General features: G+C 40.9%; 1 protein-coding gene across 7 annotated transcripts in view; it reads right to left on the minus strand.

Moving 5' to 3' along the window:
* The window catches only part of AKT3 (AKT serine/threonine kinase 3), a 306,055-nt gene that overhangs the window by 181,917 nt on the left and 105,253 nt on the right, over nucleotides 1–18,885 (minus strand). The window contains exon 1 of one of the 7 annotated variants that reach the window (XM_008694776.2): nucleotides 18,140–18,199. The exons of 5 other annotated variants lie outside the window; for them this stretch is intronic. In XM_008694776.2, coding sequence (XP_008692998.1) covers nucleotides 18,140–18,170 — 31 coding nt within the window. In that variant the 5' untranslated portion in view covers nucleotides 18,171–18,199. Of the gene's footprint in view, nucleotides 1–13,299; nucleotides 13,317–18,139; nucleotides 18,200–18,885 lie in introns of those variants that run through there. One more of the 7 variants, XM_040636076.1, reaches the window with a different exon arrangement.

Here is an 18,885-nt window from a genome sequence, read left to right on the forward strand (position 1 = left end):
AGAGGTTTAACGTTGACAGCAGTATAAAATCGATTAATTTCACGGTTCACAATATAGTTACGTTATTTAGTTGTTTGTTGACAGATGCCAACCACATTTACAAATGAACCACCTAAGAGAAAATATAGCAGGTTATTTTTTCCACTAGTGGATTTTCATAAATAAATATTAGCAACACAAACAAGTAAATACTGAATATATAATTCACAATAATGCGCTATGTCTTATCTATCTTAAAAATCATAAAGTCAAATGCAGTTACTGCAGAAATGCATGATGATAAACAAAACGAAACATTTGCAATCTCTGAAATTGTTCCACTTTTATATAGTGGGTTGCAAGTGTTCCATTCCAATTAGTTCTAAGTAAAAGACCTACAAATGTCTCTCGGGGAATAAAAGAAGTAGAATTTCTCACTGAAATTATCATCGTCGTCTCTTACAAGTGTCTTGAAAATAATCCTAAGGATTTTTTTTTGTATTATCTACATTGCAATGAGCTAGCATAGTAACAATTTTTCAACTCACAGGAACAATCTGAAACGTAATCTTTTAAAAAATGAAACTACTGCATATTCTACGAGATTACTAGATACATGTGGATTAGGTGTTCCAGCTCCTACAAACCTAAAGGCTGGGCTGTCATCCCCTTTTATTAAGCCCTCTCCGGCGTATTCTTCCCTTGCCCTTGGTCGGAGTGGAAGTGTCACGCTCCGCAGTGTCATCTGCGCCACCTCCTTGCCCGTCATCAACCGCTCCGGCTGCGTCTCCACGGTCTCCGAAAACTGGGCGGGGTCTGCTGCCCACGTGTGCCCTGCTGCCTCACTGTCAGGTGCTGCCCGCAGCTCCAAGCATCACAGCTGCAAGGACAAGGTTCTCAAACACTCCGATCTGGACCCGCGGGAAACGGGCTTCTGAGACTGTCGCTCCTTCGAAGTCCCTGCGTGTGGGGCTGCGCACGCGCACCGAGAAGGCGGGACCGATGCTCGGGGCCCAGGACCCGCGCCCCCGGAGCTTTAAGGGCGGGCAGCTGTGAGGGCAGCGCTGCGGAAAAGGGGGTGCCCTGGGCAGTTACAATGCAAAACGAAAAATTCTCCCACTTCCTTCCTCAGTCTCCACGACCTACCGAGGAGGTCACACGGAGGGGCGGCCCCTCCCCGGGGCGTGGCCGGGCCGGTGCTCGTCACGTGCTCGGACGCCTTCCCGCGGGACCCGCCGGCAGCAACGTCAGCACGGGGCCTCCAGCGCTTCCCGGCGAGCTCCCGGCCTGCGCCCGCTCCTCTTTGAAGCCTCCCGACACCGCACGCGGGGACCTGGCGATCGTGCCGAGGCCGATTTCGCCGAGGCCGCCACTCCGGAGCCTTCGGTTTGCAGAGCCTGCGGGACGGCCCTTCCTCTCACGGCTGCCGCACAGTACTGACCAAAGAGGTCCTACTGCAGAGCACTCAAATGTTCCTGATGATTTCCCCCTGCTCGTCTGGCTGTCACAGGAGCTCCCTGAGCGATGTGTCCGCTCTTGGACCGGTCAGTGGTACCACTGCAGCCGGCCAGATGGAAGGTGTTTACAATTCCGGCGATTCTGCCTTGTGCTTCCAAGATGCCTTAAAAGCTTTCCAGATGTACCCACATTCCTCTGCTTTCCCACATATGCTCCTTCGTGATTATTTTGAAAAGGATATTATAGTCAAGAAATTGTGCTTCCACTGCATAATGCATGAACTTGTCATTTTTACATTAGGTGTAGTTTTCATATCTCCTTCCTAAAGGCAGGGGTCCAGGCTTCGCTTTGAAGCTGAAGCAGTGATGAGAAAAGGACCCACGTGCTGTATACCCCAAATGTTCCAGAGTGACCTCGTCTGAGGTCAGAACGGCGGGCCCGCCGGTACTTCACCTACTTGATCATTTTCCTCTCTTTTCCGGAAAGCTGCACAATGATCGCCTATCGTTAAGCATTCTGCTCTCTGTTGCCAGGTATTCTGTAAATCAGTTAACCAAATCCCGTCTCCCTTTGTTTTTCGAAAACAAAAATGTGACACTTACTCATTATTCTTTTAAACATTAAGAACATCTTAAAAGAATTACAGTATTCAGTTTTACTTTGAGAGAAGAGCAAGGTGAATGGCAAGATGGAGAGAAGAAAGAGAGAACAAAAAGCATCCACACAAACTAGCCAACAGAAACACAGCATCTTGGCAATGTAATGAAGAACAAACCGTGAGATTAGTTTACATAGCAGTAGATATGTTGTGGAGAATTACTCAATCTGCACTCAGCTTCCTGCTGGGTTAAATGTGAGCTAAATTATTATTTTGCTTACATTTACGCCCTTGTAGATTGTGAAAGCAGAGCCTTCTTTTTAATCTGCTTTCTGCACGACAGCAAAAAGTCTCCAATGCCACACACTGCACTGAACATTCCTGTACTGTTTTAACAAAGTAGCTAGGGCCACAGAACTTTAAACAGTTTCAAAGAAATGGACAAATTTTTAAAAGATGCCATTTTACAACTTCTTTACTAGAAATATTTTCCATTTCGCCACCCGAGTCCCTAAATGTTTAAATTAACGTGATCTCCCACATCATACCTACACAGCAGTCAACAGCCTCAGTGAGTATCAGATACGGAGGCAGGGAGTCCAAAACCAAACCTACTCACAGTGTATCTCCATCCAGCACCTACCACAGAGCAGGCTGGTATTTATCCGTGAACTGAATAAACAAACCTACCACTACGACCACTACGTGAACCACACTCATGTCAGCAAAGCTCTCTCAAACAGAAATCTCACTCTCACACAACGCTGCACAGCTCAATGCACGTTCCAGTGAGAACACGTCTGATGGGGCGCATACACAACCATCACAGGGTCTCCCGAGGGCAGCTGGTGGGGGCTGGCAGTAGCGCCTGCCCCTCGGGAGAAGGCCTGTGCCATCTGAGAAAAGCCTCAGGTGAGTCAACCCTCCCACCCCGATACTCGAATCACTGCCTTGTAGAATAAAACCCAACAAAACAGGGTTTTATCTCAGACGGTCACCGATCGAGTGACTCCTATAATAAATTTCCAGTAGCTCAAGACCCCAAAATGATACCAATCAAACCACAAACTCTATTCCTCTGGGGCTGAATCCATGGCCTTCCCAACCCCATCCTCCTCCCCTTCGTTTTTTCCTAGGCTGTATGCTGACCAAGACGAGTCTCACGGCAGGTAAGTGGTGAACGGAAGAAGCGCTAGACGGCGGGACGAAGGGGACACCGAAGTGCACACGGCCCCACGCACAGTGCTCAGGCTTCACCCCGTGACCTCCCCACAGCGACATGGAGAGACACGTGCCAGGGCGTCCTCACTCAGCACAGCCATGCGGAGGCTCCGGGACGCTGCCAACAAGCCAAGGACAAAGCTGAGATCTGAATAAACAAACAAAATCCTGCTCTGCCACACTGCTCACACCCTCAAAGGAGGAAGGGTATTATACCAGCGGCAGGAAGCATGTGCTCTGAAGTTCAAAGGCCAACTCTGCCGCTAACTAGCTGTGCGCCTTTGGGCATACTGCTTACCATCTCTGTGCCTCAGCTTCCTCTTGTGGAAAACGGGGACAATAGTTTAGAAGAAATTAATTAATACTTATGAGGGGGGCGCCTGGGTGGCTCAGTAGGTTAAGTGTCTGCCTTCGGCTCAGGTCCTGATCCCAGGGTCCTGGGATCGAGCCCCGCACTGGGCTCCCTGCTTAGCGGGGAGCCTGCTTCTCCCTCTGCCTCTGTTCTTGCCCCCTCTCATGCTCTCTCTCTCTCTTTCTCAAATAAATGAAATCTTCAAAAAATATATTTATGAAGTACACAGAACATCTGGCTCATACTGAGCATTACACAGCATTTGTTAAATGAATCAAGTATGGCTAAACAAAAAAGAGATAGTGAGTGCTTCATACACAGAAGCGTATTAAACTACACAAAAGTAAGAGGAATATTTAAAATAAAGTGTAATTCGTTAATCTCATTTGGCCCAACTGTCACTGTTCCACATTAGTTGAGCAGAGCAGATACTGGTTTTTTGTGGATAAAATTTCAATTTTTGTTATTCACTCTGCTCATATCCTATTTTCATCCAATATTACTGATAACAATGAGTTACGTATCATTTATGCTCAACCAATCGAACTCTTTTATTAAAAACAGATAACGCCAAAAACATCTTTCTTAACCCAATATCAAGTAACTCTATGGGAAAAAAAAAATCCAGCAATCCACTGCATCTACGACTAGACATCTCCGTGTTTCTTTTGGATTATCTCATAAAACGTTAGCACATACAAAAAGCGAACACAAGGGTATACAACTCATTACTTTCATACCAGTCCTCTCTCACTCTTCCTTTTTATTTTGCAAGTTAATTATTTAACCTCAACCACTCTGAATGTGGGTATGTGTTAAACCATACATTAATGTTAGGCTTTCAAAACTACTTAGGAATGATACTATATTTCAACTGGTAGGACATTTTGTATTTATATGTAATGACTACATATCCAGTGAAGTAAATTATTCTTGATTTGTACCGTAAAGATGTTATTATGCTTAAGTTTATAAAACTGAAGGGAATAAAATGTTTCCATTTCAATGAATGGGGTTAGATATTCAAAAGTGTGGTTCAACTACTTTTGAATGTCAGAATTATCTGTTATCCAAGAGACAAAAAGCAAAAGACACCCAAGTGCAATCATCCTAACTTTCCTAGATAATTTTCTTATCCTCTTTGTAAACGATCTAATGTAGCAGCCTGTGGGCCGTCATCTGCCTTCTTGTTCTTAGAGAAGGGCTGAATGGGCTTGATGTGGTCAGCACACGCAAGTGCAGGGACAGCGAACATTTTCAAAAGAACAGAACAAATCAAACACTATTCAATTATTCAAAGAAGTTCACTCCTCCTCCCCAAAGCAAGCTTATTGATCAGATAAAGAGCAGAAAAGCTGCTTCTCAATGTTAAAAATGAATTTACTTACCTTGGCCCTCTGAGGGCAGTATTACCTAACACATAGACAGGAAATTTCAGAAAGCAATCTACCTACCCTTCCCATAAAAATCACCTTTTAAAAAAACCTGAAATGGGCATATTTCTCATTATACATAAATATTTCTTTCCTCCTCATCATCTGTACCTCTACAAGCATAGGAGTGTTTGTTTTCAAGAGTTTCCAGTAAGTTTGAAAGGAAAGATTTTCCTGAAATCAAGGCATCATGAAGGAAAATGACTTGAGGCATCAGTCATGAAAGTCATTCAAAATCCAACGAAATGAAAAATTACATAAATGATTCTGCATTGTATAAATACTCTCTTAAGTTCTCTCGAGTTTCTGTCATAATGGTCTCTGCAGGGTAATTTGTCATTTAAAAACTGCAAGACACCAGAACATAGGAATCTTGGAGTAAAGATAAAGTAATTCTAAGAGATTAACATTCAGCACCAAACTACAGGTGACGGGGGGTCTTCCTACAAGCAGCCCAGAGCCAACGGGCTCATTTATTACAAATCCCTCGCCTGTTACTAAACTATAAGACAAACGATAAATTGGTAGGGCAGGGTCAAAGCACTGACCGCATTTTTGGACTGCTTCTAAAACTGGAAACATCTTCACAGAGCGTGAGGATGATCAGTTTCCTTTCCTGGATCTAATGCAACGTGCGCTGGGTGTTTTATTCCTTTTCCTCAGAAAGTACCTATTTCACACAGAGTAGGAAAAAAGTTTTCTGGCATTTGCACGTCAAAGATTTTTTAGGATGTACCAAACACTGGATATGAAACAATGAATAACCAGCCCTGTACACTACAGCGACGTGGCCAACTTTTAACTGAAGAATATAAAAAGTGCTAAGCTTCACGTCAGAGCCTTATGTGTGAGTGCTCTAGTGACCAGCCAACCACACGCCACCAACGCCCCCCAACTAACACAGCCCAGAGTTGTCTTACAGTAAGTGACCTCCTGAAGGGAGATAAAAATTATTCTAAGCAGGTAAGTAACAAGCTTTACTTTCACATATGGTTTCCATTTAGTGGAAATACACTCTTATAAAGAATTTGTGTTTGCATCTAAGCCCTTGTTTCCCCAAGTTAAGGGGTGAGTCTCCTCTCAGGAACTATACCAGTACCTGGCATAACTCTGACTAAACAGGGTTCTTAAAATATGTGCTACGGGAATTAAACAGTTGTGTTCTTCTTGAATTATACTATACTATGGAAAATTTAAGGTCGAAGAAAAAAAATTCTTGCATTCCAAATCCTATTTTACTAAAACACAAAGTACCTAGAGTTAGCTTAAGAGTCAGTGGAACATACTGTAAATGCAGAGAAGGGAAAGAAGGTCATTTCATAAAACTCTTTTCTATAATAAATATATATACTTAAGTTTAAATATCTCCTCAGAGAGATGCCAGGAAACAACAGCTGCTGTTCTATGTGCTTTCACTGAAAAGTATAAAATTATGAACTTTGATGCTGTGTTCCAGTCTCAAGCAAATAAGTGACTTGCCCAGCCAAAAACTACACGAACTTCACGGTTTCTGCCTTTCTGCCTTTGTATCTTAATCATCTTCTGTTCTAAAAAGTGCTACCAAGTTTACCAACATCTTTAATCAGATTTTCTTGAAACGAAAACACATTAAAAATTTTAAGCCAAAACATTTAGCAAGATGCCTTAAAGAATATGTCAGACAGAGAAATACTCTTCTGTTTTCAACATACTGGCCAATATTTTTAAAAATTACTATTCATGCAGGATTTTTCTGAGGCACAATTCAAATGCATCTCTATACCATTAACGCTAGAAGTTCCTCAAGGTTTTTTGGATTATCCTGAAAATACACCGAGCACCAGTTTCACTCATATGTCTTCACGGCGGCAGAGTCTCCTCGTCATCTGAGATGCCACGTGTCATGGGCTCGGGGATATTTCCACTTCTCTGGTACTGGAAGTTGTTTTTGGTAATGCCATTATTAAAAAGAAAATTAAATGGTAACACTTAACTATCTGTATATGAACACTGGCATTTATCACCACGTGCTATTAGATATTAAAATCTCCTTCAGAGAAGCCAGCATTGTGTTCTACAGCGTTCAGATTGAGGGGTTTTTTCTTTTCTTTTCTTTTTTTTTTTTAAAGTGTAACCAATTTATTCTTCAAAACCAAAACAGAAGTCCTTAGTCACTATACCAGTCCTATTAACCACTAAAGCAGCTAGATGCCTTCCTTGACTCTTCACCCAAAATCAGGGAGGAAAGGAAAAACCTTGAGGAAACACCTACCACCTGCACACGTGTGGGCACTAACCAGGCTACGCTGACGTGAGGGACTGTCGCCGGCCACAGCCGCCCCCTCTCGCCTCCAGGAAAACGCTGTGCCACTCACTGGATGAGCCTCATCGGTGTCTTCGGCTGCAAAATCAGGAGCTGGGGCAATCCCATCTTGTTTTCAAAGTCCACGAGGAGATAAAACGTTATTTTTAGTGTTGTTTGTTCACTACGATCATTAAATTTAGTCACTGTGATATGTCTGAAAATCTAGTTTTAAAAAATAATTATAACCCAAATACAGCTTAAGTGTTGGCCATAGCAGAAAAAAGGGTGGTTCTAAGATAATGAGATTAATACTGAATTAAAGGAATAAATACGGTTTTCAGCCATCTGAGGCTGAATTTTTCAAGTAGAGAAATGATTTTACAAGCTACAGTATGAAATCATGCCTGGATAACCACTTGCACCACAGCCCAGAAAGTTCCAGTCAATAGTTTTCTTATATTCTCCTTCAACAACCATCTTCCTTTCAGATTGATAAACAATCCTAAATCACTAAATAGACATAAGGTTCTAAGAAGCACCTCACATCTCTTCCTGGACCTCGAGAACGGTGCGTGCTCACCGTGCAACACTCCCAGCATTGGGAGGCGCCCCACTCACACCAGTTACAGATCTGCAGACCTACACACCACACCTCCCCAAAACAAAATACTCCGAAAAGCTCCCAGGGCGCGGGGTCCAGACATTCTAAATATATCAGCATCTCATTTAGTCCTGCCGCGATCTGTGCCTTAGCGGTTCCGGCGGCCTTCCTCCAGCACGGGAAGAAACTGACCCTTAACCAGGGAAAGGACTTCCGTAAAGTCACTCATCCAAGGGACGTGATGCTGAAATCTGGTCTGTGCCAAGTTCAAAGACACTCTGCCTCTAATATTATAATCACCCTAGCATGTATACTTGCCAGCACAGCTCAGACTTTGTAAATGGCTCTGAAAAAAGAAGTAACAGGACATGATGAATACAGCCCAGAAGTGCAAGTCTGCTTTTATAGACGCTGGCTTTTGTTCAGCCACTCGCTGGCGTCCTGTCATACCCCACTCACTCGGTTTAATAATGCCCCTACCTGGAAACCGGCACGCCGCTTGCTCCCACACTTTGCAGGGAGGTCAGCACTGACCGAGAAACGACAAATGTTTGTACATAATTCCACAAACAAAAAACAGGGGCATATCCGTGGCCTCTAAATAAAAGAAGAAACTAAATACGCAACAAGACAAAGGCAAGGTCCAGGGTGGCTGATGAGCCTCTAAGCCTTTGCAGCAAACACAGATTAGAGTCACTTGAAGAGAAATTGACAGTGAGCTCGAAAGTTTTTCCAAATAGACCTGACCTCTATTTCTTTACGAAGAATGGAAAATAACAGATAATCTTCCTCCGGTCCTTTCACAAAGACAGTACTCTGGTCAGAAAGCTCTGTCAGTCATGTTTGCCTTTCAGCCACACGTTAGGCATTTCTGCTTCATAATCATGCAACAAAATCCTAAATGTTTTAGGAAAACAGGAGTTTACCAAAAGTTAAAAAAAAAACTCTTTAATTACACCACACACATTTTTTTGTTGTTGTTTTGTAATATAAATCCAAATAGGGAAAAAAAGGGGAAAGAGAAGTCTTCTCTTTCTGTTTTCCAGCAGTTTCACTCACATCGTGCTTGATTTTAAGATTTGACAAACGTTTTTAAAAAATAAATATATGGGATCAAATTTTACAAAAATTTGGTGTCCTACACAAAAACACCTTTGAGAAACTGGACTTTACACCCTGTTTCTTCTTGATTACTTAAAGTGATCAAACAGGTATTAATAAACATTCACTCTGAGTGTTACGGCCTTTTGAAAAATTACAGAGATGGCACATCTCTAACACCTAGTGACAAGAAGGGATCAGAAGGAAACCTACAGCCAAACCATCACTGGGCAATGACAATGTATGCCTGTCATTCACAGAATCAAAGACGACCGAGAGGAAAAAAGAGTATTAGCCAAGAAGGCCTGGTTCCCATACAACTTTGCTTCACAACTAGTCACATCGGAGTTCAAAGTAGGACGGGATTACTTGGTAAAATAAATTCGGGACTCTCTATCTCACCCCTAGTGGTCGGCTATAAAACAAATCCATTCAGTCTCGAGTAAGAGTTGACAATCCTGACTAGTGTTAAACTGTCCGTGTACACACGAAAAGCGTGGCCATTTACCTGCCTGACTTCCTAGCCCAAATCTCCTGTTCCCAGTTAACAATTCACACCCCATGAACCGACTAGATGAGCTGCCGTCTCTAGGGGCCAACGAGAAAGTTTGCGTTGCTATTTAGAGAAGAAGCTGCTTTCTGCAACTATATGTGAACAAGAGAAGGAAGAGGAAGTATTAAGTCCCTAAACTAATTAACGAAATAAGGGGGAGGGGGGCAGGCAGGAAAACAATGATAATTAGTATGTACCCTTGGTTAACCAAATCCACACATACATTCGCTCTGTATACGCACAAACATCAGCAGCATCATAAACCGTCTCAAGTTCCAGCCATTATTCAGCTCGACATCTGCACATGTTTATGCGTCTCTCCAAACAACCTCTTGAACACCCTGCTGGAGCTGTCATTTTTTTTCTTCTCCCTATCTGGCAGATGGCAAGTCAACAATCGGCATCAACAGCAGCCGAATATCTCCCCCTCCGTCCTACCCCCCTAAACAGACACAATAATAACTTCTTTGTGCTTCCCTACAATGCAGCTGCTTAAACCATTTCGCTACAAGGCTGCTTTGCCTTAATAAAAAAAAAAAAAAATCCCTTCTGTCAAGTCTAAAAAGCAGCATAATGTTAAGCAAGCTAAAGCCACAGCACAGCTGCAAACGGGCAGACACATTGACAGCTCCTCCCTTAACAAAGCCCTGTGAATTGAAGGGGGTTCATCTGAGGCTCACACAGTAATTAGTATAAAAAAGTCCGACAGCCTCTATTATGCTAAGGGGAAAAAAAACTGGACAGAACTGGGCTGCTGTTTTGCGTCAAGAGTTCTGCTGCAGAGTAGATAAATCATGTTGGGTTTTTTCCTCTCTTTTTAAAGACAGTAATAAGGAGGATGAGAGAAGCTAATTTGAAAACTTGGACGCAGTAATTGTACCATATGGTGAGCATTTATCCTTTTCTGAAATGCACGCTAACAGTCACTTACATGCACACTGCTTTGTTTTACAGTTGTTATTCTCCCTACCATATTCATAAAATGGATTTGAATATCTGATACTCAAGAGAAGTTGTGTGTAATTAGCAACAGAACTGCCTGGGTTTAATTTATTGGCCTCGCACTGCAATCTAGTAAATGCAAAACAAAATTAAACAATGTGTCCACTTGGTAAAATGTTTCTTCTTTAGCTCAATACAAAAGAACGACGCCGACAGGACATCGGAGTGCTGCTAAGGTAAGGTACAGTATATTCTGAAAATTCCCAAACAATAAGCTATGGCTGTTGGAACGATTTCTACGGACCCATTTCAAAGATACCAGATCACTCGGAGAATGACCTTTCATTAAGACCATCTGGTTCAATCCTGTATTTCACTGAAGCAGATGTAACTCTTCTCCGTACATATCAGTAAGTCTAGACTTAAAAGAATTCCCTTGTATGTGTTCTAAAAAATTTTTCAAGAAAATCTGTCAGTTATTAAATAGTTACTCAGTGCTATGTGCCAAGCACCATGCTAGGCACAGGGAGGAGGATATAATGTCAAAAAGTCTTCACACATCTAAAATAAAATCAGAACATAAGCTGACTTAATATTTCTGTCTACTTCAAAATTCTATAAAAACCCACCTACTATTTGAAAAAAGTCCTCAATAACAACAGGGCCCTGCTTATCAAGGTCCAATATATATCAAAGTGATATTTTTTTCTGACAAAATATTGTGTAAAAAATAATTGTAAGATGTTTTTCTCTATAATCAGAAGTAAATTCATTTCAATGCCAGCTGTGTGCCCTTAAGATCAAAATATAAAGTGTTTATCTACCTTCAATAAACTATACTCTAAAACACTGAAATACTCAACTAGAATGCATATGATCATTGAAACTTCAAGGGGAATGAAATCATAGGTCTGAATTTCTACAACTGCCATGTATCTATGAGTATTGCCCTGATTGCTATTTTGGGGATACGAAAAAGTAAAATATTTTAATGATTAGTTCAACATAGAACCTAAGAGTCCCCACTCAAGCTTGAAGTAATCTGTGACTTTAAAAATACATGTGTTGATGGTAATAATACCCCAGTACCATCCTAGAACTGTGATCCCATTGAAGAAGGGAGTTACAGTTACATAGAGAAGGAGCGGCCCCATTCAACAATTTTCTAAGCTGTCTTAGCTTAGAAGATACAAACTTTATCTTCCATTACTGGTATAGTGGCTTCTCTTTATGCTATGAATATGGGGCCCGAGGACCAATTAACCTTAACATAAAAATATCTCATTTTTGTATTCTGCTTTACAGTTTACTAAACAGTTTCAAATATTAAAATGGATCGTAAAAGCTCATTCTGACAGATCAGAATTTGGTTTGACGCTTCGTTTGGGAATTATATGGTCACTAATACATGTTTGAGTCTGTAGACTTTCAAAACAGGTGAATCTTATTATGTGAACAAGGTCATCACACTGTCTGGTGTTTAAAAATAAAAAGGACTCAATCTACAGGACGGGAAAAATAAATCTTTTGCTAAAACTGTAGTATTATAGTTTAGTAACTATCCTGGGTTAACTGAATGAGCAAAAGACATAAGAGAATAAAATCGTTTGGAAAACAGGGTCAAAGACGTGGCCATCAAATGACTGTCCTCTTCATCACGTACCAGTAAAAAGCCATTCTTTGTGGAGAAACAGGAACTTGGTTCCATTTGGGAAAATCAAGTCAAGGAAGTGTTTGTAAGCTGAAAGCTCCAGTCAGTTATAATACTTAGGATGTTGGATGCGAATATAAGATCTGAAAACCTAAGGGAACGATGAGCTTGACTTCTGCATCTGATCGTTAGTGCTTCCTAGCAAAATCCATCAACAGTTTCTAAACTACCTGAAACCATTTCTCATTATTTCAGTAACAGTGCAAAAAATCTAATTGTCCATAAAGTCCTTTCTAATAAGAAGCATTTGTCAAGAATACAGATAGTAGCTCGGAGAGAATGCTTTCTTTGTGTAATCACAGTTCTGAAGACAATACTTGCCCTAAGTGGGGGGATGGTGAGGGAGAGAAGGAAACTCAGGTAGAATAAGCGGTTAAGAAAATGTGCATAAATTACACTTGCACAACCAAAGGTACCAGTATGTCAGGTAAGCACTGTTGTTTTGATTTACCCACCGTGTATCTCCTTAAGCACTCGCATCTGACACAGAAGTACAAAAGTTGAGGTCCTCTTGTTAAATGTGAAACACTAAAGTCCTCCTAACAGGTTTATAGGGTACCAAACACAATTTATAGTGGGTGGCATACTCTTAAATACTTGCAAACAGTTGGTCAAAGGCTGTGACACAGAAAACAGCACAGCGGTCTACTGATGCCCTCACCATGATGGCCAACCTGATCCAAGACTTTGAGATTTGAGACTAACCTATGCACACGGACTTCCCCCACAGAAATAAAAGCAACATCGGTTTACAACACACTTCTCATTTCTGTAACAAAAGCAAAGCAAATAATAATAATCCCGATAGAATTTAAAATTAAGAGGGCCGAGAAGTTAAAAAACGAATGCTTGGGGCGCCTGGGTGGCACAGCGGTTAAGCGTCTGCCTTCGACTCAGGGCGTGATCCCGGCGTTATGGGATCGAGCCCCACATCAGGCTCTTCCACTAGGAGCCTGCTTCTTCCTCTCCCACTCCCCCTGCTTGTGTTCCCTCTCTCGCTGGCTGTCTCTCTCTCTGTTGAATAAATAAATAAAATCTTAAAAAAAAAACAAAAACGAGTGCTTACTTATTATTATGACGATGTAGAAATGGACAATTTCTAGAATAGTATTCCGTAGCAGGCTTCAACCAAAGATGTACCTTTGATACTTCGTCTTTAACCTTAGTGCTCTTTCAGGACTCTTTCAGATGCCGGGGGAAAGGCCCCACGGAAGCTAATGGAAGCAGAGAGTTATTTATTAGAAGAGTACAAGAACCTCATCCAAAGGAAAGAGCTATGCAGGCAGAACTTCGGCAAATTACATCTGGAAAATCGCCAGCATCACTTCTCTTCTTCTTGTTCCGGGACTGCGCACAGTCTGGTCTGGGTCTCTGTCTCTGGTCTCTCTTCTCCCTCTCTCTCTCTCCTATTCCCTCCTCCTTCCCCCAAAATGCTGCATTTGCCGTGTTCTCTCTACCGGCGAGCTCCTCAGCTTGCTCACAGGAATGTATCTCCTGCCGGCAGCCCCTCATGGCCACTCGAACGAGCTCGGGCTTCACCTCTCCGTCTCTCAGCTGCTTCAGTCTCTGGCCTCTCCGATCCCTTGAAGAAGCTCTTGGGTCAGATGCCCACTTATCAACCTGACTTGGACAGGGGTGTCTACCCCACAAACAAGAGGGGGTGAGGGTGACCTTCCCTCAGAAAAGGCTATGGACAGAGCAACAAATCACTGGCATCTCCAACACACCTAGCCATGCTGCTAAGTGTGTGTGTGTACAGGCGTGTGTGTGTGTTTCAGGAAACAGATTTCTAGTTTAGTGGATTAGTTTTAACAATTGGAAAAAAATACTAATAATTAAAGGCCTTGCGGAATAAGTCACCGAATATGTTAAAAAAAAAAAAAGGAAAAAAAACTGACCCCAAAACGGCTTTGTGTTTTGTGTGACCACCAGACAGAACTATTAAGGGAACCAAGCAGAAGTCACCTGCATCTGTCATTCACTGTAGGCACATGAAACGGTCATGTTTTTATCCCAGTGAATAGTTTTATGCACTATATGTAAGAATAACACGAACCGTGGGGCAGAAGCATACAGTAGTCCCCCTTATTCACAGGAGATACATTCCAAAACCCCCAGTGGGGGCCTGAAACTGCAGATAGTACCGAACACTCTATGTATTATGCTTTTTCCATACCCCTAATACATCTAGTATACCTACATACCTATGATAAAGTTTACTTTATAAATCAGGCACAGTAAGAGACTGACAACAAGAAATAATCCACCGTGGCGGATAAAGGGCAGGTGGGGAACTACTATATAAGTGACTTGTATATTAACCATAAGACAAGGTCAGCTTGTATCACAGTCTTTTACTTAGTTATGACAGGAATTGTACACTAAGAATCTAAATGTCTTCCCAAGAAGAGTCTTGTCCAGTAGTTTTTAAACTGTGGGTCAAGATCTTTAATTTTCAAAGACTGGGCAGTATCAAAAATACTAGAAGCACTTGCTGACCATCTGACAAACAGGCAAGGTTCCAAAGGTAATTTGTCAGAGATTTAAAGCTCAGTTTATCATAGGAAAAATTTTACTAATATAAATGGTAGTCAACTCCTTCATAGAGCTCTTAGTTGAAAAAGCACTACTCAGTAGTAATCACGAGACTTAATATTTTTACAACACATCACTTTGTTTTCACTCTCATTTCATGTGATCCTCTCCTCAACTCAGGAGACAGACAGGTCAGGTATTAATATCCCCATCAGTATTCTCTGCTCCAGTAGATGGCACACAAAGAATGTTTTTTGTTCAAGAGTTTCAAAACTGTATGTACCTGACAGAAGAGAATGAGCTATTGACCTTCCTATCATTGGATGGCCGGGTATCAAAGATACAGAAGAAATCTGAGTGTAACCTTGTGCCAAATTGCTCCGTAGGTCACTGTTACCACTCAGATTCTAAGATCTGATGATTTTACAGATTAGGAAACCAAGATTTAGTGCTGGCAACGGACATGTCCATGGACTAGTTCTTTTGACTTCAAGTCCAGCAGTTCCAGTCAACCTATACATCATACAGCATATATTCTACATTATACTTGTAAGAAAAGCTGGAAACCCAAATCACTTTTAATAGCACTTCTATTTTTAAGATGCATTATAATGAGTCTAGGACATTGAATATAAAACATATCTATGGTCCACATGCATGGGAGAAGTATAAGGTAAAAAGAGAGCCATATATATATATTTTTTTTTTTGAAAAATTTATTTTAGAGAGAGTGCAGGGGGGACAGGCAGGTGGAGAAGGAGAGAGAATCCTTAGTAGACTTCACACTGGGTGTGGAGCCCGATATGGGGCTCAATCCCAGGACCCTGAAATTGTGACCTGAGCTGAAGAAAAAAGTCAGACGTTTGACCGACTATGCCACCCAGGTGCCCTAAGAGCCATATTCTCTTTATGAGGCATGCTATGCAGAGGAAGACAGAGAGGTAGCCACTGTTTCCAGAGCAATGATGCCCAAGGCCCAGGTCAGAGAGTCTCTTAGCTCTTAGCACATCTGCAGCTGAAGCAGCTGCGAACAGTGGTTAAAAACCCCCACATCTTATAGCCATTGCCACCATCGGCAAGACTGCGGACATGAGCATTCCTAAGCCAAGGACTGTACGGATTCTCTTTGCTATCGTTTCCACAAGATCCAAAACTTGGAAATATCAGGTCAATCATGTAGTATATTTCTCACTAACACATATTATTAACTCTTCATTTTTAAAGCTTTTTTAAAAAGCTGTCTAAGCCACGAATATTTCACCCATTTGCTTTTTTATTGGCTGATAAAATCCAGTTGTGAAGCACAAAAGGTTAAAAGCTATCAACTGAAAATATAAAGAATAAATGTTAGTAAAATGAATTGCTGCATGTTTTCCTTTTTAAATATTCTAATATTTTAATGTCTGAAACACAAGGTAAATTTCACCTATATTTAAGCACTGTAAAAATATGATATCCTGTATTTAACATATGCATAAAACATGGCCATAATTCAATTATTTCCATGTACCTAAGAGAATGACTCGCTCAGGAAATAATTCAAGTAATGAATCTAAGCCACAGCATGCAGACATGTAGGCTTGCAACTCCTCTGTTCAGTTAAACACGTCATTTTCTGAAGATCATGTTTTGTCAAGATATTCGTTAATGAAACCTACAATAAGCAACAACAACAACAAAAGCATAGAGAATAAGGCAATTTTTTTTTTTTTTTTAAACAACCAATAGTGTTTTAAAATCCTCCCCAAGGGGCACCTGTGTGGCTCAGTCAGTTAAGTGTCAGACCCTTTGATTTTGGCTCAGGTCACGATCTCACAGCTGTGAGATCACGCCCCGCAGACAACTCCACACTGAGCGTACAGTCTGCTTGGGATTCTCTCTCTCCCTCTGCCCCTCCCCCTGCTCACGCACACACGCTCTCACTCTCTCAAAATAAATAAATAAAATCTTAAAAAAAAAAAAAAATCCTCCCCAACTCTCAGAGCTGATTTTCTTATTTTACAATGCCCCCTACTCCTCCAGCTCTCAAGGATGTCCTCCTAATACTACAACTCTGGGTTCTGAGTTGTTCCTGCCAAATCCCTAACACAGAATCCCAAATTTTCCTCCCAGTCTTCATTCTCTTCCCTTCGCTGAGTTCCACACTGACTCCTCCCTCCAATTCGAGTCATACTCAACTTCTCACTCCTCAGTTCCACTTTCTTTTCTTGACTCCCATTTCCAATGACTAACAAATGAGAATTAAATTTTAAATAAATGAAATTATTCACTCTAAGCAGTGTTGAGTTTAGTGAGCTGTTGAAAGAGATAAACCATGAGATCTCAGTGGTAAACACAACCAAAATGTATTTGGGGCTCACGTAAAGTCAAACAAATGCTCCTTATCCATGGGTGGCTCTCTTCCAGGAGTGATTCAGGGACCTAGACTCCTTCCTTCTAAGAGGCTCAGCCACCTCCTTGGCTTCATGACTGCCATTCGAAAGGACAGAAGAAAGAGGACTCCACACAGGAGATGGTTATGAGGCATGGCTGCAAGTGGCCTATCTTAATGCTGCTCATATTTCAGGGGCAAAAGTGGGCTTATGGCCATACCTAACATCAAGTCAGCTGGGAAATACACGTCTGTGTCCTGGGGTGGGGGTGAGGAATGAGGGCGTGCAAATGGATTTTGTGAATAAGTAGCAAATCTCTGCTATATTGAACATCTACTGTATAGTCTAAGTAAATTCTTACTTAACTACCTTGTATTATGAGGGACACATAAGAAATGAAAGCAACCGTTCAACTAAAAATGGTTAACGTACTAAATTTTATATATATTCACCACAAGGAAGGAAGAGAGGAAGGAAGGAAGGGGGTAAGGAGAGAAGGCAGGAAGGCAAGCAGTCTCTACCACGAAGGAACTTAAAATCTTTTTGGTAACACACACACACACACACACACACACACAACAGTCAAAAAAACATATTTCACTAATAAAAAGTACTAAATCAAAGATGAGTAAGTGTCAGATATCACTAAAAGATAGTAAGTGCAATCTTCATGTGCTTGACCATATTATAGAGAGTTCTAAGGTTTTTATCCTAAATAGGGTCTCAACCTGACATGGCCTACTCGTGTTGGTCTTAAAGATGTGAGGAGGAAAAAACAGACTTGGTAATATCATAATATTGCCTTAAAACAAGAGTTGAACCAGTTAAAGAGATACTTTCCTCAAATACGAGTATCTTTTAAAATTATACACTACTAATCGACATTGAGTGTTAATGCAATTGGGGACAAATCAAAATACAATCACTACTTGTCTTTTTTTCTTTTTTAATATCTCCCTAGCTCACAGTATATGTCTTAGAAAAAATAAGCATACAAACCATTCCTTTCAAAGTATGTGCTGTAACACATTCCATTGGCAAACAGGGCTCCAAGGATAATCAAGTAGTACTCTTATAATTCTTATATCTTCTGTCTCTTATATCATGGAGAGAAAAAGAAATTAATAACCCTGTAAAATTTATTATTTCACTGTAATCCTATCCTATCCTACCTTCTTAAAGAACGTATCCATATAAAATACGCAAGAATCAAAGGCCGTCATAACGCTTGCTTTCTGTTGCTCCTGGATGAGGAACATCTGAGGTGAGATTACCCTACAAATAACTTTTTTTTCTAACATAAAACAAAAACAGACATTATGATATGCTTCCTTTTTATACCAGATTTGAATCTCTTCATACTACATTATAAAAATCTCTAAAAGAGCCAAGCATAAAATATTCCAAATAATTTCCAAACACATTTTGGAAATGAATACATTTTAATTTTACAGTCACTGAAATTTACACAGCTTAAAAGGTCACAGCAGGTGTTATGTTATTCTCATGAACAAAATGTTTAACATTAAGAACAATGCATACATTTTGACACATCTGCTGAATTCATGTTGCAAGTGTGCTTACATTTGTACTTGTTATTATAAGAGAAACATACTATAATACAAAACTTTAGGAAAAGATATATAAATGAGGCAAAAGAACTTAAATTTACTTTATAATTCCATCAAAGCAGTTCCATCTAATTTTTTTATATTTCTAAAATATATTCTATGCACGCTTTTGAA

Source organism: Ursus maritimus, unplaced genomic scaffold, assembly GCF_017311325.1.
Source record: "Ursus maritimus isolate PB19 unplaced genomic scaffold, ASM1731132v1 scaffold_2, whole genome shotgun sequence".
Taxonomy (NCBI): domain Eukaryota; kingdom Metazoa; phylum Chordata; class Mammalia; order Carnivora; family Ursidae; genus Ursus; species Ursus maritimus.